This window comes from Phaethon aethereus, assembly GCF_964289735.1.
Source record: "Phaethon aethereus genome assembly, chromosome: 2".
NCBI classification, from domain to species: domain Eukaryota; kingdom Metazoa; phylum Chordata; class Aves; order Phaethontiformes; family Phaethontidae; genus Phaethon; species Phaethon aethereus.
The window spans coordinates 130,587,777-130,603,487 of NC_138582.1; the positions used below are offsets into that span (position 1 = coordinate 130,587,777).

The 15,711-nt window shown below is 41.2% G+C and overlaps 1 protein-coding gene across 1 annotated transcript in view; it reads right to left on the reverse strand.

The window, feature by feature from the left end:
* KAT2B (lysine acetyltransferase 2B) overlaps positions 1-15,711 on the reverse strand; it is a gene marked incomplete at both ends in the record, with an annotated part of 46,551 nt that overhangs the window by 2,797 nt on the left and 28,043 nt on the right. The window contains 7 exons of the mRNA XM_081996983.1: positions 400-484; positions 582-645; positions 958-994; positions 1,745-1,859; positions 4,612-4,755; positions 6,350-6,460; positions 12,794-12,920. Coding sequence (XP_081853109.1) covers positions 400-484; positions 582-645; positions 958-994; positions 1,745-1,859; positions 4,612-4,755; positions 6,350-6,460; positions 12,794-12,920 — 683 coding nt within the window. The remainder of the gene's footprint in view (positions 1-399; positions 485-581; positions 646-957; positions 995-1,744; positions 1,860-4,611; positions 4,756-6,349; positions 6,461-12,793; positions 12,921-15,711) is intronic.

Below are 15,711 nucleotides of genomic sequence, written 5' to 3' on the forward strand. Positions count from 1 at the left end.
CCAATTCAAGGGCTCAGGTGTTCCTGAACATTTGCGTTGAGATTTTTAACATACTAGTAGGATTTGCAATGACCAGTTACCACACACAAGTACAACTCACATAAACTAGCTCAGTCCTGAAAGTTTCTAGCTGACTGCACCGTGTAAGAGCTTGCTAGGGCTCTCTAGTGCATACTAAGATTTCACATGTATACGCTATAGATACTTCATAAAGGTTATAAAGAAGTCATAGATTTCAAATGACAGCATCGTACTCTTGGCACTTCAGAGCTGCAAGCTATTCAGCTGCAAGTAATATATCTCCTTTAACATAAAACAAATCCGATTACAATTTATCTATTATGTCTCCAGCTATAAAGATTTTCAAACTCTATACTTAAAAAATGTTAATGGCATTACCCATGGGAAACCTTATAACTTCATAATATCCAGGAGCTTCTGTTCTCTTCACAGGTTCCATGAAGGGCCAAGCGCTTTGATGGCTCTTTGGTAAAGAAAAAAGTAAGGTATCTAATATGGAAACTCTATATTTGAAATCATTTAAAAATCTTTACAGAAGGTAAACTAGAACTAGCACTCACCTTCACCTGCTGCAGGATGGTTTTTAATGTGCTGTAAAGTTGATCTGGATCCTTGGGCTCCTTACTTGAAAGAAAATACAAACACAAAAATATTAGCTTGAATCCCTTATCTTCACTCCCATGACGTGCATCTTACCTAAAACCAACTCCAAAGTTTCAAGTATTTTATGGAAGAAATAAAGTTAAAAAAACCCAAAACAAACACCAATACCCATCCCCCCCCCAAAACCCAAACCCACTTAAAACTCACCCCTTTCAGACTATTTATCTATTTTCCAATGGATGGAAGGATATATCAAATGACATTGTCTAAAGACTTTTCTCAAAGGAATCTCCAAACTGCTTCATCATTTTACTTTGTGTAACACTTACTTACCCTCTTTCTTTTCCGCTTGGTTTCCAGCCAGTCTCCCCTGTACACCAACAACAAGAGAGATTACATGGGAACTACAGTAGGTCAAAACATTAATCAAGTTATTGCAACTTTGAAAAGATAAGCCATTCCAGCACTGCTGCAGTAAAATGGGTTTGTTTTAAGAAAAGGTACTCCTAATAAATAACACAAATCTCTAGCATACAACCCAAGTCAATTCCCTACATGACACTTCCTCCAGACTGCTGAAAAGATTCTAAAATATTCCTACATGAAAAACACATTTTTTGAATAATTCATCTTTTACTACAACCTCTGTAAAGAATAATGATGTCAAAATTACCCAATTTGATTCTGTAGGGACAGAGAATAAATTGCAGAAAAGCACAGCTGACAAAGTCCCCCAAAAGATGATACTTAAATGTTCTAATTCTATTTTGTCCTGTAAGTCCATGTTTAGCACAGAACACATCCTTGTACGGGAGTGCAGTGCACAACAGCGGTGCCAAAGGGAAATTGCTGACTACACTGCAATACAAATCGAAGAGGGATCACAGAAATAAAATTACACACAAGTACATAAAAGAGCATCAGCATGGGATGCCTTGGGGAAGTCTTGAAGACAGCAATTGTACTGGAAACACAACAATCTTCATAGAAATCAAATAAACAGATGAAAACAATTACATTTTAATAAAAAATAGGTATGTGACTACATTAGTATTTCTAGTCTTGGATCTTTCTTGGGCTATTCTGCTTCTGTTCTACATTAAAAGACGTTGATACATACTAATTCCAGGAATGCTTTCTATAGGAATCTGCCGTACTCCATCTTTGAAGCAAGAAAGGCCAGGATAAACTTTTCGTATCTGAGCTTGTTTCCTTTCTATGAGCTTTTTGATGATCTGCAGAGAAAACAAAAACAACCTCAGAAGCAACCCAGAGAATTAATGCAAAACCATGATGAACAGAAACACTCTCACTTCCTAATCTTATGGTCCTTATAGAGCCCCTGAAGCTGGTAACAGGGATGAGCTACCTTGCCAAACACTGATCCCACAGGTGAGGCTACCAAGACTCTCAGCTGCCTATTTAGGCACAAATCTGGAAGAAAAGGAGTCGTCGTTTGCTGTATGGATCACAAGCTGCACAGCTCCTGGGAAGGTGGCAGCAGAGGTAAGGACGGAAATTTCCTGGAAGCAGAGGGAGCAGCTCTTGGGAGCTGCCTCTAATTCTACGCAGCTGGTGCTTCTGAACTGCTTCAGCACAGCCTGGTCAGAAATTTCAAGGCACATATTGAATGCACATATTTCAACGCGCATATGTTCATATTCCAAAATCTTAGAAATACCTGTTCACTTCAAAGTCTCCATATAACTGTAAGAGTTGCTTAGGTATCAGTCAGAGATACTCTTACTGAAGATTTTCTCTCAAAGAAGTCAGAATGATGCCACTCTTTGGAACCAACATACTACTCTGCTTGTAAATGCCAGAATAGGCTTCCCAATTCTGGGGTACACTCTGTTCTGCTTTGCAATCTCGTTACCTCAATTATAAGTAATTTGCTTTGGTGCTCTTGATACACACTTAGATGCTTACCTATGCTTCATGTGTCCTGAGTATGTCACTTTGAAAATGGCTTACTGCATAACTCGGAGTAAACAAATGCACAGCCATTCAGACCACCACAATTTGAGACACTATTTTCTTTGGAAAGACTAAAGATGGATATATTATTATTTTTAAGGACCTTCACTCCCCCACATATAGTATTTTTCTCTCAAAGAGCGGGGGTGGGGGGGAAATCAGACTTTCAACAGAGTCTCTTAAATATTAAGAGAAATACAGTATACAACAGCACCATGGCCAGATTCCAGCACAACGTCAAAATACTGTCAAACTAATTGTTAAATCCACCTTAAATAATTTAGGAACCAGTGGCTCTTCTGGATTGAAACAAGCTGTTCAATCAGTAACACTGATTACTCGGAAGTCAGCAGGTCACAAAACTTTGCATAAAGGGATTTTTCATTTTTTTCATATTTTTCAGAATGACTGTAAATGAGCTACAAATCAGGCAGTGCAAACTCACAAATGGTGGTCTGTGACTCGTACCCAGTGTCGGCTGACAGGGCCTTAGCAGCCATATACATATACTCTCATTCTTTAAATAAAAGCTTAGATCCCACGAGAAGCATCACTTCTAAAATACTGTCAACATTCAAAGTTCTACTTATGTCCAGGTATCATCTTCATTGCTTTTGATTTGAGCAGACAAGCAAACACCCTTCATAAAACTGCAGACTGTGAGGGCTATTTCTAAATTTCCTTGGAACAGGGAGACTAAAAAGCCTGACCTGTGTTTTGAGTGTCAAACAGGCTCTCCTAAGATGCATTTCCAAAGGTGTACACATCTTCTCAGAGAAAACACAACAGCATAGATCAGTGTATAATAGCTTTCTTTGAACAATGGCAGACATGAGATGTCTGTAGGACCAAGGCACTTCATCTCCAAGTGGAGTGTCTACAGGTGCTTTGGAACAATATGGACATCCCACCAAATGACAGAGTGAAGAATACAAAATAACATACGCTAATAAAGCAGTCCCAGAGCCAAAATCTTAAAAACTAACTTAAGTTTTTGGAACTGACGTGTTGATGTCGTGTCATGTCAAAACTAGAACTGTTTTACTGCAGTTAAGCATGCCTGAGGTCTAACAGGCTACAAGAGACACCTCCCCACCCTGACAACATCCCATTCCTGAGGGGAAGGTGACATGTCCAGCAATAGACTGGGATCTGAAGAGTAACCCAACCAAGCAGAAATGAAAGGGCAAAAAATATGATCTATGTTGTATGGACGTATGAAAACTTTCCCAGTGAGTGAAGTTAAGAAACGTTGTAAACTAAATGTGTAGCACTCAGATATTGTCCCTCTTTCTGCAAGCATGGGCTAAATAGTTGTTAGAAGGAAAATGACTGTTCCATAAAGAAGCATTTTAACAAAATAAAAAGTCATGAGATTTGACCAATCTTGAAAGAACAACTTATCGTTGCAATTTGTATTGCTTTAAAAACCCAGGAAGGTATTTAAACACAACTGGAGACATCTTAATTATTTTGCTCATAAACTGCCTTGTTTTATGGAATACCCCACATAAACTCCAAAGAGGGATAGCTTGGGATTTAAGACAGCCCACCTTTGGTTTCTATATTAAAACAGCAGCAGAAAAAAGAACCCTCTTTCTTTCAAGTAAAATACAGGACATGCAGTACAAGCACGGCATTTAGAAGTCACTCTAATGAACACTACTATCACTGGGGAGAAAAAAAAGTAGAAAAATATTGACAAAGCTGCAGAACAAATCAATCTCACAAGATTTTGGTCAGTTATCATCAATGACAAAATTTTGCTACGAAATACTCCTCAAAATATCAGTACTTCTGTTATCATAAAGTTAGTAAGGTAGAATTTAATGCTTCAACTGCAAAATTATGGCATTGGGACTTGAATGAAAGAATTATTCTAACAAACAAAAGTATACATTCCAATGTTTTAAGCACCAAAGCAAAGCGGAGAGCTAACGTGGCACTGACTGAATTGTTTCTAAGCATCTGAACAGATTATAATGTTCAGTGTTTCATTTCAGCCTTTACCTCTTTTTGTTTTTTAATGATGACAGAAAATTCCGTGTAGGGGATCCTTGGATTTAATTCACATCCCATTAATGTAGCACCCTCATAATCCTTGATGTAGCCAACATATTTTGCTTTTGGTACTTTAATATCTTTGGAGAAACCCTGAAGAAGAAAAAAACCTCAAGTTGTCATCATGCCATCTTCCTTTTACATTTGTTGTCACTGAAATGCTATGATGATTTAGAACTAAATCCATCATAATGTTAAAATACAGACAATACAATGGAAAGAATTACAGACCATGGTTCAGAGTGTTGCAAACACCTTCTCATGGGAGTCACCTGATACAACAATAGTTAATTGCTTATATGTATAGGAAAAGAAGGGAGATAGGGGAGATAAAGAGGTGGAGGAAAAGATTTTTACTGTGGACAAATTTTCTGGGTTTTTCCAAAAATTTGCTATTTTAATACTAAAGGATGCCAATCCTGTAGACGTTAGTTAAGGAAAGTTACTGTTGAAATCGATGACAGCAATTTTATAGCTAGAAAAAAAAAAAATTTGTTTTCTTTTTTTTACTTTTGTATTTCAAGTGAAAAAATAAGATAACAAATCCTATTAAAAGTTACAAAGTTATACTACAGTCTTCATATAGTTCAAAAGTTAATTGAAAAACAAACCCACAAAAGAATTAACCAAGACAATAAAAAGCAGTGTAGGACTCTCACTTTGGCTGCATTTTATTCTTCTGTTACAGTGGCATCTATGAAACCTCAGTAAAAATCAGAAACCCAACCAGGACTTCTGCCTCACAATTTACCATCAAAGGCTTCAGACTTACACGGAGACCGAGCACCTTCAAATTGGGGAAGGGACATTGCAGACGTGAGAAGAATCTGTCTGCACAGATCTGATAGCAGTATCACAAGCACAGCTTTTATTCATTTTGAACGTGTGAAGAGCGAATTGTATCAGCTTTACATATGGAATCACAGAACAGCTGAGGTTCGAGGGGACTTAAAGGAGGTCATCTAGCCCCATCCTTACTCAGAGCAGGTCTCATCAGATCTGGCTGCTCAAGGCTGTGTCCAGTCTTGACAACTGCCAAAGACAGAGATTCCACAACCTCTTTGGGCAACATTTTCCAGTATTTCACCACCCTCAGGACAGGAAGAAAAGACAATTTCCTTCTATCTAGTTGCAATTTCCCATGATCCAACTTGCATACTTTGACTCTAGTCCTATTGCTGTACTTCTCTGAGAATAGTCTGACTCCATATTCACTCTGTCACCTGACCAGATAGTTGACACCTGTTTACTTTACCAAATCTAGCTGACAGATTAGACATCTCGATCTTTTTTGAACTTGAACCTCATGCTTCAAATCAGGAGGAGCTGTGAGCACAGGTCAGCTAAGTTCTAGTCTGCCACAGGTATGTCTGGTCCTTCTTCACATTTCTTGTGAAAAAATTGAATGAATGAAGCAGCAGATAACCTACATGCGACTGGTTTTTAGACTTGAGAAATTATAGGCTATACCATACACCTATATATTCAGATGATTCCATCAAAGTAAAATGCATTATAAGCCAACATCATTATAAAAGATGAACACAGAGCACATTTTGTAGATAAAAAATATACACATAAAATTGCACTATGCATTCTATCCAACTACTTTGTCACATCTAGTTGTTTAGTTCATCACTGCTAGATGTTAACTTCTTGCACCAAGTAATTTCTTACATTTACTTACTTGTTTTTTGAAGTAGCCGATAGCATATTCATCTGCATACGTGAGAAAGTTGAGAATGTTGTGTTTGATATGGTACTCCTTCAGATGGTTCATTAGGTGAGTCCCATAGCCCTGTGTGAAACATAGAAGGAAAAAGCCATTACAAAGCCTTTGGGGACTGCACATATTAGAAACTGTGGACTGAGAGTTATTACAGGCTGTTTTTCAAAACACAGTCTTTCCTCTAGACCCTGTTTTAAATATTTTCTCATAACTAACGTGGTGAGGCATAGTCAAAGTCAAACTGTTTTCATCCTTGTAAGGGTATCTTTGTGACCCAACAGGGAACAAAAAATATCACAGCTTCTAACGTCTGATTCACTTTTAATCTAAAGGAGACCAAAACCTAGAAAAGCATAGCTCTAAAGAGGTACATTGTCCTGGAAGTTGTAATTCAAGGTGCACACATTATTTTTTTCCTTTTAAGTAACATACCTACTATTAATGGTCACATATTTCACCAATAACAAGACTTCATATATTGTAATAATAGGGCATCCTTTCTTAACCATCACTTCAAAACTGCAAACCAGTAGGAATGCTGAAATGACTACTTCTAGGAGGAACCTGTTCTGAGACAAATCTCTGTTTTACTGTGTTCTGTGCAACGGTAGCAGAAACAGCCTCTGCCTCAAAGGATTTATAATCTGAATTTATCACAGGGTATAAAAGGGAATAGTGAAACAGTTATTACAATAATTTTCTGCTGCTTATTATGGAGTCCCCAATCAAATAAATAGCTATGCCTTCTGACTGCACACAGAAACAATTTCCATTTCCATTCAACCCTCAAGTAAACAAAAGGTTCCATTTGTTCACGTTTCCAAGTAAGCTATAGTCCTTCCCTTCTGCTGTGAGATGAAGAAATGTAAAATAGACAGGAAAGCCCATAATAATGTATTGTTCCTGCATATGTTCCAATTTTAACATCATGGAGACTAACTGGACACTTACAGAAATATACATGAAATCATTTTGGTTACTCTGTTCTTGAAAACTGGGGAAATTTTTACTTATGTATATAAGCCAGAAGAATAAATTAGAAAATATATACTTTGGATTTAACTCACAATTTAATAGCCACCAACATGAAAATAGCCAGATAAAAGCAAGTTAGGCAAGCGCTGAAGCTCAATACAAAACATTTAGTAGTGACACATTTTCTTTAAAATCTTACTAATCTAGGTAGGATTTGTGCATTACTCCTTCCTTTCCAGCTAGTGTTTGGAGCACCTGGTATTCAGACTTCACAGTCAAAATTAAGACCTCATATGTGTAAAAATAAGTACTTCTCAATTTGAGGAAGCTCTGAAAGCTGTATATTCACTTGCTAAAGTGAATCATGCACGCATCATCCATGGCATCAAATACAAAGAATTGGTTTGACAACTGATGACATGTTAAGTGGTACAGGATGTCTTAAGAGACTTTCTGATTGCAAATTTGAGTTCTCAAATTCTTTGAAGAGGACAAAAACACTGAACCAGAATTTTTAATGAAAAATGTTTTCCTTAAATGCAAGCTAGCAGTACACGAGCTAGCCAAGTTCCCCACTTCATTCCCCCTCTCATCAGCAGAGTGAAAGGAACAGGGTATGAGAGACTGACATTTTATTTACACCTGAAACATTAAAATTCCTTACAGTCATTCTAAAGCATCTAATCTCTGACAAAAAATGTCAACTTTGTGTCTCAAAGAAATTTCAGCAATTATGATGGCAATTACTTCAAACATTTTATGCTGACCTATTATTTTTGTAACTTTCACAGGATTTATTCATTCCCACAAACACTTGCCAAAGTCTAACAATCCTAAAAGGAAACTAAGCCATGTACAATAAAATTTTAAATAATTTTGTAACATGGGATCAAACTGTCATGGGACGGCCTACACAGGACCTGTCTTGTTGGCATCAGATGGGATTAACCTTTCTCAAAAGGGGAAAAGGGTCTTTGCTCACAGGCTAGTGGGGCTTATTGACAGGGCTTTAAACTAGACTCAAAGCGGGTGGGGGATAATACCAGGCTCACCCATGACAAGCTGTAGGATGACACACCAAGATTAGAGGGATGGGGTGCTAGCAAGGCCCCTTAGCCTGTTGCACCAGAGAAGGACCTAAAAGGAACTAAAGGGGGTTCCTCTAACAGGGTGACACAGCCAACAGCCCAGCTGAGGTGCACCAATGCACACAGCATGGGCAACAAACAGGCGGACTTGTAAGCCATTGTGCTGCTAGAAAGCTATGACCTGGTTGCCATTACTGAAATTTGGTGGGACGAATCCCATGACTGGAATGCGGCTATCGATGGCTACAGGCTGTTCAGAAGGGACAAGTGAGGAAGGAAAGGCAGAGGCGTTGCCCTCTACATCAAGAAATGGATAGAGTGTGAAGAGTTGTCTCTGAGGAATAGCCATGAGCAGGTTGAAAGCTTATGGGTAAGAATCAGGGACCAAGGCAACAAAGGGAACCTTGTGGTTGGTGTCTACTACAGACCGCCCGATCAAGGGGAGTCTATTGATGAAGCCTTCTTACTCCAGCTACAGGAGGCATGGCGCTCGCAGGCTCTCCTCCTGCTGGGGGACTTCAACCACCCCAACATCTGCTGGAAAAGTAGAACAGAGAGCTGCAGGCAATCCAGGAGACTCCTGGAGTACATGGAGGATAACTTCCTGTGCCATGTAACAGACAGCCCTACCAGAGGGGATGCCATACTGGACCTGTTGGTCACCAATGCAAGTGAGCTAATTGGTGACATCACGATTGGAGGCAGCCCGGGCTGCAGTGATCATGCACTGCTGGAGTTCTCAGTCCTGAGGGACCTGGGGCAGGTGAAGCATAAAGTCAGGACCCCGAATTTCAGGAAAGCAAACATCCAGCTCTTCAGGGAGTTGGTCAGTAAGACCCCCTGGGAAACTGCCCTCAGGGACAAGGGAGCAGAACAAAGCTGGCAGATCTTTAAGGTCACTTTCCATAGAGTGCAAGAGCTTTCAACCCCCAGGGGTAAGAAATCAAGAAAGGAATGCAAGAGGCTGGCACAGCTGAGTCAAGACCTGATGGTGAAACTAAAGGGCAAGAAGGAAATGCACAGGCAGTGGAAGCAGGGACAGGTATCCCGGGAAGACTATAGGGACACTGCCCAGTTGTGTAGGGATGGGGTCAGGAAGGCCAAGGCGCAGCTGGAGGTGAATTTAGTAAGGGATAAGGGATGCAAAGAATAATAAGATGGGCTTCTATAGGTATGTCAGACAGAAAAGGAAGGTCAAAGAAAGCGTACCCCCCTTCATGAGCAAGACCGGCAGACTGGCAACAGTGGATGAGGAGAGGGCTGACATACTCAATGACTTCTTTGCCTCTGTCTTCACTGTCAGCATCTCTTCCCACACCTCTCAAGGGGATGGACTGCAAGATGGGAACTGGGGGAGCAAAGGTCCTCCCACTGTAAGAGAAGATCAGGTTGAAGACCACCTGAGGAACCTGAACATACACAAGTCTATGGGACCTGACGAGATGCATCCCAGAGTCCTGAGGGAATTGGCTGATGTAGTTGCCAAGCCACTCTCCATGATATTTGAAAAGTCATGGCAGTCAGGTGACATCCCTGGAGACTAGAAAAAGGGTAACATTGCACTCATTTTTAAAAAGGGTAGCAAGGAGCATCCTGGGAATTACCGACCCGTCAGCCTCACCTCTGTGCCTGGAAGATCATGGAACAGATCCTCCTGGAAGCTATGCTAAGGCAAATCAAGGACAGGGAGGTGATTCAAGACAACCAACATGGCTTCACCAAGGGCAAGTCCTGCCTGATCAAACTAGTGGCCTTCTATGATGAAGTGACCACAGCAGTGGACAAGGGAACAGCTACTGATGTCATCTATCTAGACTTCTGTAAGACCTTTGACACAGTCCCCCACAACATCCTTCTCTCTAAATTGGAGAGATATGGATTTGATGGGTGGACTATTCAGTGAATGAGGAATTGGTTGGATGGTTGCATCCAGAGGGTAGTGGTCAATGTCCATATGGAGATCAGTGACCAGAAGTGTCTCTCGGGGGTCCGTGTTGGGACCAGTACTCTTTTAATGTCTTCATCAGTGACACAGACAGAGGGATCAAGTACACTCTCAGCAAGTTTACAGATGACATCAAGCTGAGTGGTGCAGCTGACACACCTGAGGGAAGGGATGCCATCCAGAGGAACCTGGACAAGCTCGAGAAGTGGGCCCACTCACAATATTCACCCATGAGGTTCAACAAGGCCAAGTGCAGGGTCCAGCACCTGGGTCGGGGTAACCCCTGGTAGCAATACAGGCTGGGAGATGAAGGGATTGAGAGCAGCCCTGCCAAGAAGGAATTGGAGGTACTGGTGGATGAAAAGCTGGACATGAGCCAGCAACGTGCACTTGCAGCCCAGAAGGCCAACTGTATCCTGGGCTGCATCAAAAGCAGCACAGCGAGCAGGTCAAGGGAGGTGATTCTGTCCCTCTACTCCACTCTGGTGAGACCCCACTTGGAGTACTGCGTCTAGCCCTGGAGCCCTCAGCACAGGAAAGACATGGACCTGTTGGAGAGGGTCCAGAGGAAGGGCCACAAAAATGACCAGAGGGATGGAACACCTCTCCTATGAAGAAAGGCTGAGAGAGTTAGGGTTGTTCAATCTGGAGAAGAGAAGGCTCCAGGGAGAACTTACTGCAGCCTTCCAGTACTTAAATGGGGCTTACAGGAAAGATGGGGACAAACTTTTTAGCAGGGCCTGTTGTGATAGGACAAGGGGTAACGGTTTTAAACTAAAAGAGGGTAGATTTAGACTAGATCTAATGAAGAAATATTTCAAAGTGAGGGTGGTGAAACACTGGCACAGGTTGCCCAGAGAGGTGGTAGATGCCCCATCCCTGGAAACGCTCAAGGTCAGGTTGGACAAGGCTCTGAGCAACCTGATCTAGTTGAAGATGTCCCTGCTCATTGCAGGGGGGTTGGACTAGATGACCTTAAAAGGTCCCTTCCAACCCAAAGATTCTACGATTCTATGATATCAAAAACAATCCAACTTTTAAACATCACATATGAAGGAAAGCAGTACCCATATTTCTTACTCCAGCCTCAAACTCAATTAAAATAGGAATTTATTTTTCCAAAGAGTAGGCAGTTTACCCATGTGTGAACATTTAGTTTTCCTCAGTTACCTGCTGGTAGGTCTCACACCTTACCTAGATAGGAATGTGGTAAAGCAAATTTTCAGAAATAGTCAACTGATACAGCGAGGCACCCAGAGGGTAACAGAAGAAATTGTGCTTTATGTGTGCATATACAACCTAGGAGGCACTCTGATGGGTCAGATTTACTCGCTCTACTATATTCTGAAAGGTTATTCCTTTCTATCACAACACATCCTTGGCAGCCTAACTTGTGTAGCACAGTTGGTTGTTTTAGTAGAAAGAATACACATTTTACAAATTAGTCAAGCTTAGAATAGACATAACTTAAGCATATTCCGTTATTGTTTGCATTTGCTAAAACACTTTGGATACTTTTATGACAGTCCACTGTCAAGTGCAGGGGACTGTTCCTCTCTAACACCAGAGCTGAATAAAATCAAATATAACCCAAGTACTAACAGTTGTCACAGGGTTTCAATCCCATTGTGTTACCTTTCCACACTCAAGAGCTCTTCCCTTCAAAACAGGGCACCCAATTTCTGCATGTTCAACTGCTACAAACTGAATTAACCCACATCTCAGTTCTAACAGTTTCAACTGGAAAGTATAAAGCTACAGCACCATCTAAAGGCAAAGTCCTGAATCAAATGGTCATAGTTAGATCCATCTACCTGTAGTCCCTGGGAAAGCAGGAGGAATCTCCTATATTCATAGTGCTCTATATTCTAGAAGTATATTCAGCCGCTAATTCTCAACACTCGGAGAACATTTTGTGAAAGTAACTCAAAAAGAGGGTATAGAATAGACCACGTTTATTTTGAGATGCAAACCTGTACCTAATTTTTTGATATATCTCATTTTTGATTGAAGTCATGTAACACCACAAAGTGACTCAACACAAATTACTGTCACACACAAGCAATACTTATTTCAGTCAACCATGAAGTGTTACACTACATAGAGAGGCAATTGCTGGAGAAGGGGAGACTACTAGCCACTACTGTTGCATTGAGAACAATTTTGTTTATTTAATTAATTACAATTAATCCTACTATTATGCTGATGATTCTAAATCTGCACATTTGTTTAGTTTGTTGTGTATTATATTGTGAATCACTGTATCTTTCAAACTCTATTTCTGTTTGGCAACTCAGCAATATATTCAATGCAAACTAACAAAATTAGGAGCATACGCAGTAGTGAACGGGACTGAAATACATTTACTAAACTCTAGTACAGAATTATTTTTACCTTGACTTGCTCATTGGAAGTCACAGCACAGAAAACAATCTCCGTAAATCCTTGAGAGGGGAACATCCGGAAGCAGATACCACCAATAACGCGACCATCTTTTATTAATGCAAGGGTCTTGTGTTTCCTGAGTAGACAAAAATAACAGTCACTTTAATTCATGTGCATAGTACATAAAGTGCCATTACCTCCCTTTTTTCAAAAACTTGATTCACTTCTTCCCATGATGCTAACGCAATCGTATACACCTTTGTTAAGTTAGCTGCTTGTATCTACAGAAGAGTTACTATTTTAACATCATGCTTTGAATTTACCATAAAATTAATCATTCATGCAGCAAGGTCCTGGCCTTGCCAAGTACCCCTAGATACTAAGGTAATGCCCAATAAATAAGAGTTGTATAGCTTTCATTGAATCTTTTGCTGACAGTTATGCTATTGCACAGTTCTCAGGTTGATTTTACCCTGACTAAATTAGAAATTAATGCAGTTACAGGACAGCACGTCCTTTCTATGGGACTCCTGTTTCCTTGCATGCACTCTCTATAGCTAAGCTATCAGTTTCAAATGCAGCTGATGAAGCAAGAAATGGTATTTCTTATTTCTAATCACTCTCTCCTAGTGGAATCAAGACCAGAATAAATAGCCATTTCTGTTGCACTTACACTGACTGCCAGGAAAGACATAAAAAGGTGCAATCTGAACCCTTCTGTCAAGGATTAAGAATTTTAGTGTAATCCTCAAGGTCCAGAAAGATTTACACTGCACCTTTTCTCTAGGTAATTAAATACATGGTATCATATAAATTGTATAAACAATACAGTACATTTAGAGACAATATCTTTGGGGAGGAAAGGTTGGTGCCAAAAGTGAACCCCTACCAAAAAAAGGTAGTCTGAAGAGTAGTTATATTTTATGTGCCACTGTTGAAGGATATTTTATACGTTTTATATATTCTTCTTGTACTTATTTTGGCGCTTTTTATTTGTGGAATGACAGCAGCAATGTAGTAGCTTGAGTTTTTAATTTTGTTTACTCATGTTTGAGTTGCTTGAGGAACAAGATTCAGTAAAGATGGCCATTTCAGAAATAAGAGCATTAAAGGCAATAGTAAGTAAGGTAATAGGTGAAAGAAATTTTGGAAAAGAACTGTTGGACTCCAGCATCTCACACTTGACATAGGTTTGTGTGTACCCACTACTCAGCGCAGGTCTCCAGCGTGTCACAGGAGATTCACGGCAGATGCTGGGGTACTCTGAGCTGTCCAGATGATGCACTTTGCTTCCTTCGGGTCAACTGTTTGCCTCATATAGGAGGCAAATGTGCCCATTTGCACTTTCTGGAGGGCATTTTCTTGCTGTAACAACATCCATACCTCTTTCCCAAGCACAGATCACTCTCAAGACAGATATTTATACTGAAGAACACTTAATTTCCTCTCAGCCTACTAAAAGAGTCTTTCTCAATAAAAAATATGGGAGGCGGCCATGACTCAACACGACCACTTCAGAGTTTTGCTCTGATGTTCAGTTATGAGGGAACCTGGCTTCTTCAACCAGTAGCCTCTGCTTGAGATCACAGTGCTGCTAAGGCTCCTAAACTCAGCCAAGATCCCGATGCTGCCCCTCTCCCCCAGCCAAGCGGCAGTTACCCCCACACAGGAGAGGTAAAAGAGTGTGGACTGGTGCTGGCCTTCACGCGACAACTGCTCTTCCCCTCTGAAGAACCCAGGAGAAGGCTCCAAGATCAGACTCCTGTGCCTGGAGACTCAAGTTCTGTCCAACAGTCCCCAGCACTGGGCTGTTTGTGCTTCAGGGACAGCACAGACCCAGCAGCAGCAGCGTTTGCTGGCACCAAGAGAGACTTGCCGAGGGAATGCTAGTGAGCCTAAAAGCAGAGGAAATGGCTCCAGAAATGGTTTCATAACAGCTGCAGCTGTAATACCAGGCACAAGGACAGAGGCTGGTATCACTGGTGGTGGAGAAAGGCTCATCCACAAACCAGGCTGCATAGTTGGCTGTGACCAGCTCAGTCAGAGCTCCTCAAGGTCTCTGCTGACACAGAACAATGAGCCCACAGGCATCCTCCATGTGAACTGCTGTGGTCAGTACAGCAAACCCCTAGGCTATCATTGTGCATGGGTTGTCCAGAGGCAGAAATTTTGGAAAATTTGAAAGAAATTCAACTTTCTGGTTGAAAGAAAGCAGACTCTGCAGGAAACACAGTGGTGGAAAAGTGGACACTTGTGAGAAGTTCCCTTCATGCTTGAGCAGCTGAGGCACATTTCAGTCAGGACACCAGGGTAGGTGGAGGATGATGTGCAACCTGAGGATGCTGCTACAGCCAATGTGTTTCTTTTCAAGTGCCTGTGGTGTAGAGTCGCACCCAACACAACACAGGAAAGTTGCACTGATACAGAGAAAAGCAACATGCTTGGGTGAGGAGTGATTTCTCCCATGCTGACTTAAATGCTGCTGTTCTTTGTAAATCCCAGAAATTCTTGTAATTGAAAAAACTTTAGCCTCTGCTGACATTTGGTTCACAATCTCCACAGACCGAGGACGGAGCAGCCTGCAAGTTAGTATAGGCCTGGAAACCACTAATAAGCATCGTAATTACTTTCTGACTTTCAGTTCTAAAATTTGAAAGTACAAGATAAAGTAGGAGCCTTCCCTGCAGGCCCATATCCTTGTACTGGGTTTGCGTGGCAAGGTTCTGGTAGTAGCGGGAGCTACAGGGGTGGCTTCTGTGAGAAGCTGCCAGAAGCTTCCCCTATGCCCGATAGAGCCAGTGCCAGCTGGCTCCAAGACAGACCCGCCGCTGGCCAAGGCCGAGCCCATCAGTGACAGTGGCAGCACCTCTGGGAGAACAGATTTAAGAAGGGAGAAAGTTGCTGCACAACAGCAATTGCAGCCGGAG